Raw genomic sequence first — 15,988 nt, forward strand, 5'->3', positions numbered from 1 at the left:
CTTACCAACATGAGATGCAACTAGATTACTGTGTAGAATGCATGCTGAGTGCTAAAACTGGGCCTGCATGTATTTTTTAACATAAAAATATAAATTATTCTTTTATATGAATGCATATATATATGCAGTTTCCACAGTATTTTTCCCCCAAAGGAAGAGAAAAATGCTTGTTTTTAACAACAAAAGATAAGAGACACTCATAAAGAAAGGACTTTTCTTGTAAATTTATAAGGCAAACGTTTTATATAATAAATAGGATACAAGGGTAGGGAGGGATTTTGGTGGATTTCTTTTAAACATATACATGTACATTCAGACGGATTTTGTTATTTTCTTACTGAAATTATACAAATTTTCCTTTATTAAATTTCTTTTTTCTTCTTTTTTTTAAATATAGTCAGTGCTTTCAGTATTTTTTTTTTTTGGCTGTAGACAAAACCTACAAAAAGAGCAATCAATTTTTAAGTTTTATTAAACAATCTACTCAGAATTCTTAAAAGTAATTGTCCCAAAAACGCATCAAACAAATGCAAAGTGTGGTCAGGAAATATGGGTAAGGGTATACAATAAAGTATATATATTTAAAAGTCTTCAAAAGAGCCAAGGAAGCTCTACTTAACCTCAGTGGAAAGTTTCTTAATATTTATTTTCCTAAAATTAGAGATTAAGTATGGAAGGATCATTCATATGGATCAACTGTGATTTTTCAGCATTAAAAAATATTAGTGGGGCAATCCTTAAAGACAAAATAGAGCCCAACTTATAAGAGTGCTAATTATGATTTTTGGAGTTTCAATGCATTCTTCTTTGAAATACTTATAATGCTAGATCCTGATTTGCTACTTTATTCATCTTCCCTTAATAGGTGTTCAATGAAGGAATCGACAGAACCACTTTCCTTTTTTCCTATATTGCCTTCTGGTAGTGGATTATTAAAAATGAAAACTTTATGAAGTTCCTCCTGGGTTTTGTTTCATGTTTTTTACTATTGCATTCCTGCCAAATGAATGGTTCAATGAAGGAGTCTAAGCAGATTCTAATTTCTTTGATACACTGACATCTGGTAGTAGATTATTAGAAATTGAAGCATACAAAATACCCTGGGAAGTTGTTAAAAAAATTGCCTAAACTACCCCTTTCTCCCTACCGCCAATGGTAAGACAAAAATAAAAGCATATACCTTTCCTCCCTTTTAAAATATATACATATATTTGACACTCACATTTGAAGCATTTGTGCCTGGAACAATTACTTTACAGAAATGTTCACGATACAAACTCGTGGACCAATAAAATAAACACACACACACACACACACACACACAAAAGGTTTTCATTGACATTCCTTTTTTCAGGATGGGGAGATAAAACCCTACACACAATGAGTCTCAAATACCACAGTTCTTTTCTGTTACATCCCCCCTCTGAGAAAAAAAAAAACACTATTTAAAAGAAAATAAAAAACAACTCCCACCCCAACCCCAAATTCTTGTGTCTCTGGAATTTATTTATTTTTTAAAAGAAATGTTACTGGATAGAGAGTTAGTTGGCTATGTGAGGATTAAGAGCTGTACAAGGTAGCAAGCACTCAGCATACATTTAATAACAGTCCTTGCAATATTTGGTCTTATAGTGATCACTATTGAATTGTGAAGCAGAAGGAAGTTGGTTTGTTAATTAGCGGCGTGTTGATTTATGGAAGCAGGAGAAAGGATTTCCCACCATCCCTCTGCCTGTACAATAAAGGGAGGAAAGTCTTTTTTTTTTTTTTTTTGCACTCATAGAAGAAAACCAATTGATGTCCAACTCTTCTGCCACTTCATGCAGAGATAAGACAACCACAGTAAGTACTGCTCAATCTACATGGCTTAAAGGAGGAAAAACATAACTGGAAGAAAATTTTATGTATGTCAATTTATGGACTGAGAAATTTTCTTCCCCAACCTCAAATTAGGAAGAATATAGTAACACTGTCCCTCAGAGAAGTGTAATCTATGCTCGGTTTAAGCTTTTGGAAGAACGGCAATTTTAAGCTGCTACTCTTGAGCGGATATTGCTGATTTCCACAACTTGCAAGTGAAAACTGCCAGACAGGAAATTGTCATATTTGGTCCTTTTTTCTAACGGTGCCTTTTGGGATATGATGAGAACTCTTGTCAGTAAAGTGCTGGCAAGCTATTTTTTTGCTTAACGATCTGCTTCCAAACACATCAGCCTTTGATTTGATGAATGTTACTTGAGCTGTAATGTCAAAGATGTCAACAAAACAAAAGCTTTAATACAAAATTGTTGTGACACAAACCGAACATCTCAGCAATCACTCATGCAAGCATAAGCAACCCTAAGAGGAGAATGGACAAAGTCCAATTTGAAAGAAAAAAAAAACTTGATAATTCATTCTCTCTGAGAAATACTATGAAACAGGTTTGATCAGTAGAAAAAGAAGAGAGTCAAATACTTCATTTCCACCACCCAAATATTTGACATGTGCCTTTTTGTTCACACCTTTATCTTTCCGGGATCCATAGCCGGATGCAGTGCGACACTGATCCAGGAAGGTACAACATCAAATCCATACGTGATGTCTTTGGAAATCAGACCTAGATTTTTTTTGCTAAACATGCAGGGAAGAGAGGGGCGAGAAGTGAATATAAGGGGCAGGTTATCAGCTAAAGAAGGGAACATGCTATCGTGGAGTGCTTCCAATTTATGCCAGATGGCACGCAATCCACAAAATGAAAGGGAGTGGTAGGAGAAATATAAGCTTTAAAAACAGTAAAAGTGGGAGGTTGAGAAGCCAGGTCAGAACTTTGCTATGAAGAAACTGAGGAAGAGCACTGAGAAGTTCAGTTTAGGACCAATAGTAGTTTTCCAAAAATTACACTACAGGCTAATTGGAAGTAGCCATAATCAATAGAGCTAAATCATGCCAAGAACATTAGTTAGGCTCTAGTTAAACTGAAAATATTTTTAGAGAGGAAAGTCACAATACAGACCAAATACTCCACATCTTCTTCACTTGATCTTCCTAGGCCCAAGTCAATGCCCTTCCCCACAAGTAGATTTGAGTGCAAAAAAATAAAACGTTGAACATATGTGATCATCCTGTTATTTTTTCAAACCCAGTGAGCAAAAAGAAAAAAAGAAAACGCTTCCAAAAAGTGTGAGACCAGCCCAGCTGAATGTATCTTCTGTTCTGGCATTTACTGGCAGACAATCGTGAAGGGCGTTTTCTTTTCCCTTGCTGTGATACTGAAGGATTAGGAGTAATAGTAAAGAAAACAACATGTAATAATTTCTCAACAGACCATACCATTCCTTGTCAGTCTGTTATCCTTATTTGGTAAGTGGTGCAATAAGCAGAAAAAAAGCTACCCCTCATTTATAATGCAATATACAGATATATAAAATTAGACAATTTTTTTTCTGTCTCTACTTGGTGCCTTAAAAAAAAAAACACCACACACGCACACACAAAACAGAAATTAAATCCCCAAACAAAAAAAAGATTTAGATCTAACGTTAAACTCTACACATTATTGGATAATAATTGAAACTGACAAGAAGTTTATTTTCACTTGACACAGAAACATCAGGTGGTTCACAATGCTAACAAGGTAAATCCCTCTTGCACAGTCTCTCAAAACTCCAGGCACTATCCACATGTGTCTTCAGGATGAGCTGGGTGGAAGTGGGCAGAGCTAGGAGTAAAGATAGTCACTTGGTATCCCTGTAAATAAGCAGTTTGCCAGTGAAGCTACTACTGATGTAATGCACTCTGGAAAAGCAGCTAGTTCCAACAACATCTTTAAGAAGGAATGGTGGGAAGAGGCCAGGCTTCTTCTACTCCTGCTCTACTTTCTCAATCCTTTCTTTGGGTTGAACTAGATTTTGGTGGAAGACCCAGGTCTGTAATCAGCTGCAAAGCGGAGCAAGATGAATGCCATATATGCAGCAAAGAAATGTTCATGTGCTGGGAGAGGGAGGCAGGGAGAGTCAGAAAAAAAGCAAGCAGAATTAAAACTTTTTTTGCTCGCCTGCTGTTTCTCTGGTGCAAAAACTGCCTCTCTTACAATCACTTTGTAGCAATCAAGCAGCAATCCTGGTCTGCCTACAAGGATCTAGTTTGGCTCTTGCTGACAAAAACGAACCTTCAGTTCCCACCCTACGTCATAACTCAAGGAAGGGAAATAGTGTAAAAGTGTCACCTTTTGACTTGTTTGGAATGTCAAGACACACGAGATTTTTTTTTAAAAAAAAACCCCTGTGGTTTTACAAGTTATTCAAATCCAGGTAACAATAGATTAGACGGAGTACAAATATGACTTTAACTGATAGATGGGTACGGATATTCTAATTTGGATTTTTGTTTCAAAATTCCATACATGTTCGTAGGTATCCTAAATTAAAGGTACCCCAAAAATCTTAACGTTTGAAGCTTCCTTTAATATCCCCATCTGACCCCATATTAAATTTAACCCATTCTTAAAACTATTTGCAAAACCTTGTTAAAACCATGTGATCTCAATGGGCTTGTGGCTCTACTGTCCACCCAAACAGGAAGAAAGCAAGAAAGAATATTCTTCTCTCTCGGCTTTAAAGTGCATTATTCTCCCCCCATGAAAATGGTGTTTTTTTTGTTTTTTTTTTTAAAGGGAGAGGTATTTCCATCATGAGGGCAACTATCTGCCTCAACAATGGGCATTAAGAAACAGCTGGGAAAGGACATGGCAAAAGGCTGCCACCTTTTTATATAAAGCAGTCACCTATATCTTTTGAAAGGTACATGGCTGGGAGAGTAGCGCCTCTCGTGATAGCAAAAGCTACATTTTTTTTCTAAATGATCTTTGCCAAATAAGTAGGAAGGCACGAGGCTTTGAAAACTCTCAAAACAGTAAACTAAACCAAAGGAGATCTATGGGTATATGTTAAGTTCAGAAGGTTCAAATGCTAAAAACTTCAAATGCTGAGCCTATTTCCTGCAGAGCTGCAGCCTCATTTGTAGACTCAGCTCTACACTACAGTATTATGAATCCTAAAAAGTCACTGGAATGCAGCAATACCCTATATTATAGGGACAGGACTAAACTGACAACACGCTTGCTTAGCCATAAGCTTGTTCTAATGTCTGAACTGGAAATGCGGTTCCCATGTTTTAGGGCGTAAGTGCAGGCAGTTACATAAAAGCAATGTTCTCCCTGTGTGCTAGTTCCTCCATCATTCTCTCCCCAAGGATTTTTTTTTCTATCCAACCTAATTCCTGTTACTAGAATTCTTCTGAGGAGAATGTGTGCATGAATGAAAATGTTTGTGTCAGCAGGTATCCAGTCTGCTATTGGGGAAACACAAGATGAAGGCATTGTCACAAATTTAACACAAGCTCCACTCATGTGCAAGTATTGTGATATTGCACATATGAAAGAGGCATTGTAACAGTGGCACTCTAAGCCCAGCTTGAGTATGCTTTTCATCCTGCAAACACCTGTATATATCAGACTGTAGGAGTAAACTGCAGGAAATATTTAATCTATCCTCTTCACATGATTAAAAAAAAAACCTAAACAGATTGGTGACCTCTACAGCCAGTTTAAGCTTCAGTTATAACCCAAACTGATTTCTTTTAAAAAGTCAATATTCCAATTGGAAAGATTGCTATCACTATAGTTTATTCTTGATGTGGCTCTGTGTTTCAAGCTGGACACGCTAAGGAGCTGTTTTACCATGATATTCTTCTGTGGAAACTTTCATGATGTGTATCTATACCATTAAACTTTGACTTCCAAGGATAAGTGCTCTGTAAAACTCACCCAATTGTTATCTGTCACACTTTCAGTTTTGACATATGTCTGTATATGTTTACTATTTTTAAAAAAAGGCCCATTAGAAGTGACCCCAAAGTGGAATGAAATGTAAGGTTCTATTCCATTTACCAAAAGAATCTCATAACTTAGAAAAATTAATACACTAGAAGGTTGTCTCTGCAGGCTTAGAAGCTGGAGAAAGAGGGACGATAATTCTCAACTAGATTTCTCAGTCAAATGCAAAGCCTTAGAAATCCCCAAATACACCCTCAAAGTGTACTGCATTTTTCCCTTCTCTTTCCCAGACAGGAGGATATTTACTGTGGTTTGGAAAACTAGGAGACTCCCTCCCCTGCCAAAATAAATTTGTGCCTTTTTTTTTAATATTGAGGAAGAGCCCTTAAAGAGTTTAAATTGTTGCAAAGTAATTTCCTCCTTTTTCCCCTTGTGCGTGCTTCTTTACATTTTCTATCAGGTTTCCATATGTACTTCTCAGCACAGAGACATCATTCCAATAAATAATGAGCTAGTTTCAGATTGTTGCTTTCGGGTACAAAGGGAATTAATCGTTTAGTTACAGATTGTAGCCCAAATTCTAACGATTAAGAAAGGGGCTTGGTTTTTATTCTTGATAAAGAAAAAGGAGAAGGCAGCCCCAACCTTACTGCAAATCAAGGAGAAGGGAGGGGAAATCAAACTTTCAGTTCTGATTATGCTAAAGAAGTGAAGAAAAATAAATAAATCTGTGTTGCTGCAGGGCTAAAATCTCATCAGTCTCCCCACAAAGAAAACCGAATCTTTTTCTTATGAGCAGAACATATTCTAAGGCTAATAACTTCACTTTGGCTGCTTATGCACAAAGAATTTTTATTCCAATGTCTGGTACATAGGCAAGAACAGAGAAAAGTCATCTATTGCCAACGAGGCTCTCCAAGGTCTCAAACAGACATGACTCCTAAGAGCCTATGTATGTATATATGTACATATAAATCTGTAGGAACTCCCAATTTTGCTAAGAAAAAAATGTAATTATTCCCCTCTCTCAAAATAATTTTCCTGTTCTAAATTTTGCCGTTCCTGCAAGCAAACTGCTACACTAGAAAAGGGGGAGGAGATGCTATTATAGGAATCTCTCATTTTCTCCCAGTAACAACTAACAAGGATCGGAGGGCACATATTTAGACGGTAAAAAGCTACTGCTCTGAATACTTTCTGACTTTTAGAGTGCTAACTTCTTGATGAAACAAAAATTATCATAGATGTCAGGATGTATGTCTATTAGGGTCCTCAAAGACCCATGAAAACAAGATTGGGCTTGTTTAATCATTTCACACCACGGGGAGGGTGGGGAGCGATTTAAGATAGCTACTTTCTGCCTAAACTTTGACTGGGACCCAGGCTTCCTTTCTTCTTCTTATTTGCTACAGCCCAGAAAAGGTAAGGAGAGACACTGTGCTACATATTCACTTAAATAAAAATAAGTGGACTAGCATGGCCAATGTCCTTCCCCTTCCCTCCGCTGCTTTCTGTTATTAGGAAGGGAACAAAATAGACCTTAATTGCAGACAAAGTCTCATACGCAATAAAACGCTACGCTTCTGTTGAGACCTGCTTTCCCGGGGAGAGAGGCGATATGTGCTCAACAGCCTTGGAAGAGCTTGGTTGCCAACTGTAGGGAAATTATTGGAAGCAACTACGCTTCTCAATTCAGCCATTGCCATGTACCAATCCCACAAAGAATTACAGGTAGTTTTACACACATTGGGCTACTTTCCTGAACAAAGAAGTCAGGTGGAGAGGTGAGCCAGTGTTCAGTCCAATGCCCCATTTGATACGCACAGGCACACTCTGTACATCCTTCACACCACTGTGCCCCCCCCCCACCTCCCCCAAACAAATGGACAAAGGCCTCCATTAGTGCAAACAGTTTCCTAAGCTAACATCATTGACAGTAACTGGAAGAACGTCTCTTTTTAACTCTTGGCATGTGACAAGCTCACACACACATGCCATTCAGCACACAGATTGTTTCAACAAAATCAAAGGCCTCTCCTTTCAGGATTGACACAGGAAAGGAGGACATTAATACAAAGCTGCACCTAGTATCCCAGTGGTCTCTTAGCAGCAGAGCTATTCTTGGGGGGTGGGGATGCGGGGAGAGGATATTCTTCCTAACTGCTGGCCTAAATGGCAGATGAGGGATATTAGTTCCCCAATATACCACAACCCTATTTCTCTCTCTCTCTCTCTCTTTCATGTGTACACATGCGCACACACCCTACTGAAAACTACAGAACTCCAACTAAGACTGGACAACTACATTACATGGCACTAGGGAGGTGGAGTGGAATAACACACGTGGGCCCCTCTCCACCTGATCTGTTGATGGGGCCTCTATACTATGGAGGGCAGACAGGATCAGGGCAACAAGCCAGAGTTTGAAGCTATTTCTCCCCTGCCAACAGCTTGCCTTGTCAGTAGTATTTCTCAGCAAAGCAATGGCAGAAGGAGCCAGGCAGATTGGGGGGCTGGAGGGGGGGGGGAGGAGGGAAGAATGGGCCCCAGTTCTGTAGAAAAAGTGCAAAGTGGCTTCCAGCCCTGGGAGGCATGTTTCTGTACCCCACACTGTGCTTGTCTGTATTAAAAATGGGGGGGGGGGAATGAGGGACACAGAGGGATAGTTTGGGGGTAAGCTGATTGATTGAAAGCCAGGGCATTGTGGGAAAAGAGAATTCTACCCGGCAGCTGCCTGGAGTCTCATTTGGGTGTGTGGGGCTGAGAGTGCCTGCTCCTCTCTTTTGTTACCTCTGGCGCTCACTTGCTCACTCACCCCCCGCAAAGTCAGCTGACCCGCTCTGACACAGGTGTCCTGGTGTCCACGGCCTCGTCCCTGTTTGTGGGTCGGGACAAGGCCGTGGAGGACGACACAGTATCTTTGCGCTCATGTTTGTAGGACACGGCGGTACCCCCAGATTGAGTCTTAGGTGGCTCTTTAGGGCAGCCATCGCTTTCTGGAGCCCTCTCCTCTTTATAGCTCTTGCTGCTCAAGTCCTGGGGCTCAACTGGAAGGCTCTTGCTGTCCTTGGGGCTCTCAGGGGACTGAGCAGGGGAGGTGCCCTGGGGCTCCAAAGATGGCTGATGGGGAGGGAGGTGCTGATCCTTCTTGCCAGGAGAAGAGGAAGGGGCGGGGGTTGACACAGCATTGCCACCCCGCCCTTTAGGGCTGCTTTCTTTGCTGCGGCGCCCTGGGCTCTTGGCAGCCATTCGCTGTCCTTTGGAACTCCATTCCCCTGTGTTGCTTGGAGGAGGAGGAGTTGGCTTGGTGATCTCTATACTGACAGCCTCACGTGTCTTACGTTTCTTGATCGGCAATACTGTCTCCCGGACTGCCTGGATGACTGGCTCCTTGACGGTTTTCTTTTTAGCTTCGGCAATAGCTGCTACGGCACTGCTGCCTGGCTTTCGTCCCCGTTTCTTAGGTACAGCCTGGGGATCTGATTCAGGTTTCCGTTTACGTCCAGGACGCTTGATGACCATGACCTGTGCTGAGGTGGTAGCCCCACCTGTTCCTTCTGCCTTTGCTCCCATCGAAGACGACTGCAAAGGCATCTTGACCAGCAGCTTTCCCGAACTCTTCTCAATGACCCTTTTTACCTGTACGCCTTCTGAAGCAGTTCCTCTAGATTTGGTAGAGCCGCTACCTTTAGGCCGACCCCGTCCACGGCCTGTGCCAGGAGATTTAGGAGCTTTAGTTTTCTTAGGAGGCTTCTGTTCTCGTCGCGAGGGGCTCCCACGTCCAGTCACCGTGAAATCAAAATCGTTAGGATCCAGCGAAGTGTCCCCCACCTTCTCAAAGTAGGCGATGAGCTCAACTTTAGAACGGAAGGCCTTGCCTTGGGGGCTGCAGTTTTGGAACCAGAAATATGAGAAAGAACAAGGAAGGGAAGGTGGGGGGAGGAGAGAGAATTAGTTAATTCACCAGAGATACACGAGCTAGATTATCACTTAAAAAAAAAAACTCATCTTGGAAGAAGTTGAAAGAGTTCTGTGTAACGATTCTGTAATCTGCAATATACTCTACATCAAATATCACATTGCAAATAACCACCAATAAAGGGGGGGGTGTTGAAATTTTGCTTTGTGTTGAGCTCCATTTCCCCCCCACTCTTATATCATGCAGCTCTGGTGTGAAAGCTATTAGAAATATAAGGGAGAGCAATTAATACATTGCTAATTCGGATTCCCCCTAGTACTTTTAAACATAAGAGTTTTGAAAGATAGCCCCTAGAGCTAGCACTCAGAAGGCCTTATGCCACTCTTCTGCCTTTTCTTTTTAATGGGAAAATGAGTTACAAAGGGCAAATGAAAGGCAGCTTAATATCTGAGCTGCCCTGTAAAGTTTTGTGAAATAAACAATGTGAATATGTTATCAAAGTTTTGCCTAGAAGTACAGGCAGTCCTCTACTTACAACTTTTTGTTTAGTGACCATTCAACATCCCAATGGAGCTACCTGGGGGCTAGGTACAACCCAACCCAAATTTGAAGTTACAAGAGTTGCCACCCCTTGGAGTCACGTGACTGAACTTTGGGCGCTCAGCAAAAAGGCAATATTTACAGACACATGAAGTGCTCGACTTCATTCTACGATCGTTTTTTTTTCAAAATCAGCATTTACTTCCAATTTTCAGTAAAACAGTTCAGTAAAACCAGTGGCTTGTTTAACCACGTCAACAGCTGCTTAATGACTGGTCATAAAATTGGACTGGTCTTGTGACCAATCCTTTTTGCGACCATTACAACTGTAATAGGTAGGTAAATTGAGGATTTCCTGTATTCTTGGTTCCTAGTCCTATATCTAAAATAGCCTCATTTTCCTCAGAGACTGATCAGAGATGTTACAAAGAAAAAGATGCACAAAATCTATCCTATGTTTTCAGAAAACAATATAGAGGGGGAAAAGAAGCAGGTTCTTGTCATGTGATCTTGGCGAAAAACAGCATTATCGCGTGCCTGAATTTATAATGTGTTAATATACAGTATGTATTGGCATGTATGTCATCAGGTAAATTCCCTTTACCAACATGCCCCCATGCACAATATGAAAAATCAGATAGGATGAGGTTGATAGAGCCCTTGCTAAATAACAACATTTTGTTAGGATCCTAGTTCTGTATAAAGAAATTCCTTCAACCCAGGTTTTATTTATTTATAGCAGCAAAAAAACAGCTAAAAATCTCGGATAGGATAGGATAGGATTCTTTATTAGCCAAGTGTGATCAGACACACAACGGATTTGTCTCCAATGCATAATTTCATAGTGTATATATAAAAAACATGTAACAAGTCATAGGTCATAACTTATAGTTGCAATCATTAATCATAAGTTACAAAAACAATTGATAACTCATAAGAAACCAATAGGAAAAGATAGTAGGAAAGATGAGAAATATATACGGTGTTTATATGGCAAGGGGCATTTCTATAGTACTTCCACTTTAGTTTCATTATTAAAAGTAAGGTGTTTTTTTTAAAGAATCCTGTAATAATATCTAGTTAGGGAGTCCATGCAGCAAAAAAGAAGTAGAACAATACATTAAACCTTTCCTGACTGTGGTGAAGTATAAATATTTAGCACTGTTGAGGCATTTTTCCCCTCTGGAAGCATAATTAAATATAAATATATGGGGGATTCCATATGGCATTTAAGGTAGCCCTATATTAATTGTTAATGCCTTTTCTTCTTTATGTTACATTTACTCATATGTAGCTTCTATAAATGCCTGACAACTTCAAAATTACATGTTCATTGTATTCATGTTCACCTGTTGTTATTGCTTCCTGAAAATTCCAATTGGAAGATTGATAGGTAATTTCTTGAACTTGAACAATCTTTTTGTAATTTTATCCTTTTTTTCACTTGTGTATGCCTATATGGCAAGACAACAGCTGCACACTGAATTAGATTCCAAGAATATATAAAGATACAGTTAGAGAGCACTTATCTGAATCATTTTAAAGCCTTTTCCCAATAGCAATCCTCTCCGCACGTGCCATGCAATTCCAGGAAAATGTTCATTGTTATTTGTAGGATTGCAGAAAATAGTTGTCAATAATGTAGAAATTAAGTCATATGGATATCTCACAAGGACTAACAAATCCAGAAAGAAGGGATGTGGAAAGGCCTATATTTCCCACATCTATATACTACTAAAACTCTTGTGCCTCTGTTAGTTGGTAATCTTCAATTAGCCCAAATGGTGCATCATAGCACAAATTTTTGAATCCAGGTACCTCAAATATGCTAAATTACAGAACTCTCACAAAATCCAGAATCCATGCAATTGAAATTTCTAGCATCTTTATACCAGTTATATTTGCAAAACTCTGGGTGCTGCAGTATTGCCACAATTAGCCACAGCCACGTGATTGTGAATTTTGACACTCCCTGACAGCTTCCCACAAGCAAACTAAATGGGAAAGCCAACAAAAAGTTGGAAATTGTTCTTGCTCCCGACTGCTTTTTTGCCCACCGGTGGTCATTCTGTTTCTCCATTTAGGTAAAGAAATAGCTCTGAAATGACCATTGGGTCAAAAATATGCAATTAGCATACTGGCTAAGTCATTTTCAGCCTAGCGTATTTGTTCTACTTTCAGAAGATAGTATGCACTACAGACATACAAGGACCACTGACACTCACTTGATAAGATAGACGTCATACTTTCCCGCCGAGCGCCCGGATTTTCTCTGCTTGAGTTTGCGAGTCCAGCCCTCAGGCAAAGTGGGATCATCATACATGGGGCCACGATCTCGGATGACAGAACGGCGCTGTTTTGGAGATGCAGAAGCTTCAGGTACAGCTGGAGCAGTTCCAGCTCCTTCAGACATTTCTGCCTTGCCTGCCTCAGCTGGCTCCACAGAGGGCTGGGCATGCTCATGTTGCTTTTCTTCTTTCCGCTCTTTCTTGAATTTTTTAGATTTGGAGGATTTGTCCTTTAGACCATGTAAATCTTGGTCTTCAGATTTTTCTTCCCTGCAATAGAGAGAGAAAAAAAGATCTTGAATATTTAGCATATTGAACAATAAATCAGGACTGATAGGTGGAATAAGAACTCACCTACAGCCAAAGTCACATTCATAAATTCTCTTTAACCTACATATATAGTATACTGTTCTGACCCCCTCCTCCGTCCAGTAACGAATGCCGAGACAAGCTTAACTGGAATATTAATAGCAAGAAACCAAAACCTCGGTGGCTGAAAGCCAAGTATAACAAACAGATAAGGACCTTGGCAGCAACTCAGACAAACCTTGGCAGCAATCCAGCCTGCCAAGGTAAGTTACAAACGTCCTCCAACTTTTAGTCAATCCGTTGACTTCTGCAAAGAGGGGCGTCGTTTTATAGTCTGGAGAGGAGCCTAATGACCACCAGCTGAGTGCAATTACCTCCTGTAACTGCGCAACTGTTCCTTACGCCTATTAGCTCTTCGATGCCGGGCATCCAGGAACAACTCACTGCTGGACTCAGGCTCACTCTCCCTTGTCTCCTCCCCGCTGGTCCAAGGCTCAGGTGCCTCCTGGTGGCCAACCAGCCTCTCTGCGCCCTGCTCGGAGTCGGAACCCTGTCCAGGGTCCTCCACATCCTCCAGAGCCAACTCATAGGGCCCCTCGCTGTCGGAGTCTGGTGGCAGTTCCAACGGCTCCTGCTGGGCCACAACAGTATACCTTTGGAATTTTATTTTGGGACAATTTCAATAAGAAGGAAAAGCAATGTATGATTTTTGAAATTCTTTCCAACTCCTTAAACGACAGCTGTTTTGAGCCATGTGACAAAAAGGTGGAAGGGGTTTGAATGCAGCAGCTGCCTATCTCTCTTTGACACAAGGATGCAAGAGAAGAAATTTCCTGGATTTTCTGGTCTACAGTCTGTGGCCTCAGGTAGTCCATTTTCAAACTTGAAATGTTTGCATTTTATTTTGTAGACTTCTCCTCTCATATAAATTTGGTCCCATTCCATTAGGTTTCTGGGGATCTATCCACAGGTGATAATTTTTTCCCAATGCTTTATTGGGCTTGGCAAAATAAATAAAAAACAAGTATGTTGCATACTTTTGGAAATAGCAGAGGAATACATTTGATTCAGTGGTGCCATAGGTGTATCTCTGTAGGACTACAATGATCTGCTGTGCTCTTTTTGATAGTTAAAACATCTCTCTGAGATCACATATGAACATAACTATATTTTTCTATGTGTGTATTCCAGAAATATCTTCCCTGAAGAGCTCCAACTCACAGACAGGTTTTATAATCCCACAGCTGGTTTAATTAAACAGAGGAAGCCAGAAACTACTATTTTTGTCTGGTACGAAAAAGCAGGAGTTCTTGCTAATTTATATTCAGTAATATCACAACACATAGCCCAGTCAATTTTTAGATTCTATATAAAAAGACACTTTTTTTCCACTTCCATTCAATTATGTCTGATGTTCAGAGACTGCCTAGACATGTCCATACAGTTTTCTTAGAAAAAAAAATTTAGAAGTGATTTTCCCTTTCCTCCTTCCTAGGGCGGAGTGTGTGACTAGCCCAAGGTCACTTAGCTAGCATTATGCCTAGAGTGGGACAAGAACACACAACCTCCTTGTTTCTAGTCTGATGCCTTAACCACTACACCAAACTGGCTCTCAAAGCACACATTACTCAGTTTTTATTGAATATAGATTCGTGATACTTCTATCTTCCAGCTGTGGCATAGACACTATTTATTGCCATTACAGTTTGTCGTGAAAAAGAGAATGATACATTAACATTTTTAAAACAACCATGTTATTGGTTTGTAATGTGTATAAACTAAATAGCAATATAAGCATAATATGCAGAATACTGCCTGGTCTTGTTTCTTCTTCAATTCAAGGGCTGCAAGTTGACAAATGTTGTTAAGCCAACCTAATAAGCATTCTTAACATCTAATTAATTAATTAATTAATATCCCACCTGCATTATTTTTATAAATAACTCAAGGCAGTAAACATATGCAACACATCTTCCTTCTCCTATTTTCCCCATAACAACCATGCGAGGTGAGTTGGGTGGAGACAGAGTGATTGGCCCAGGTATACTGAGCTGGCTTTCATGGCTGAGGCAGAACTGCACCTCGTAGATTCCAGCTTTCTAACCTGGTGTTTCTAGACCCCAACATTTTGGACACCAGGGACCAGTTCTGTGGAGAGAGGATTTTCCGCAGACCAGAGGGGGTGTGGCTTTGTGTGCTGCCCGCCTCCCGCAGGTGGGGCTTCACTTGCTTGCACCGACTGGTTTGTGGCATGCTAGACCAACCATGACCCGACAAATGCGTGCACGACAAAAGTGCGCCGACGAAACCGTGGCCAAAAACCGTAACGTCATCAACGCACCCACAACACGCCGACAACAGTGCGCTGACAGAAGCGCGATTTAAGTTAAGGTAAGGGTTAGGTTCACGGTTAGGTTCAGGGTTAGGTTCAGGGTTAGGTTTAGAACTCGCTGTTATTACTTGTTCGTTGAAGGCGCGCTTTTGTCGGTGCGCTGTTGTCGGCGCGCTTCTGCGCTCATTCATCGGCGCAATTTAGAACTCGCAGTTTTCTCACCGCGGTTTCATCAACACGCTTTTGTTGAGCGCGCATTTGTCGGTGAACCTAGACCAACATGTATTCTTTCATAAGCCTTCATAAGCCTTTATGGACTACTATGAAAAAAGCTTTCTGTCTCTAGGCTTTTAAGAAGAGATTAGCTAATCTCCTCTCTTATATGGTTTAAATGGCTTTTCAGCACATTGCAAAATTTTGGACTTAAAAGTTTGGACCTTTGGTCCCACCCAGCTTTATGATTCTATGACCTTTTTGCAAGAGTCCAAGCTTGTTATATCCAATGTTCTTCATAAATTTAAAAATTCCAGATATAGCTGAATAAAATATTAGCATCTTTCACCCTTAACTCCTGTCCAAGAGCCCAATTCACCATAATGATAATCCAATTCTGATCCGTCTAATAGGAATTACAAGTGGACACAGCTGTAATGTATATTACAAATTCTTAAAATTTATTAATGTCTCCAGCACAGAAAAAATGGGAGCCAATCTTTTCTAAACTATATTTTAATTGGTCCAATAGACTATAGATATTTTATTTATAAGTTTTAGATTGTAAGACA

The 15,988-nt window shown here is 40.2% G+C and overlaps 1 protein-coding gene across 3 annotated transcripts in view; it reads right to left on the minus strand.

Moving 5' to 3' along the window:
• Window positions 1-224: 224 nt before the first annotated feature.
• MECP2 (methyl-CpG binding protein 2) overlaps window positions 225-15,988 on the minus strand; it is a 78,641-nt gene continuing 62,877 nt past the window's right edge. For all 3 annotated transcript variants that reach the window (XM_087710906.1, XM_087710907.1, XM_087710908.1), the window contains exons 2-3: window positions 12,500-12,832; window positions 225-9,701 (exon numbers count right to left, since the gene is read on the minus strand). In XM_087710906.1, the coding sequence (XP_087567032.1) occupies window positions 8,642-9,701; window positions 12,500-12,832 (1,393 nt within the window). In that variant the 3' untranslated portion in view covers window positions 225-8,641. The remainder of the gene's footprint in view (window positions 9,702-12,499; window positions 12,833-15,988) is intronic.

This window comes from Thamnophis sirtalis, unplaced genomic scaffold (genome assembly GCF_051295495.1).
Source record: "Thamnophis sirtalis isolate CommonGarterSnake01/CBP01778 unplaced genomic scaffold, rThaSir2_p1.2 scaffold_3, whole genome shotgun sequence".
In the NCBI taxonomy this organism is placed as follows: Eukaryota; Metazoa; Chordata; class Lepidosauria; order Squamata; family Natricidae; genus Thamnophis; species Thamnophis sirtalis.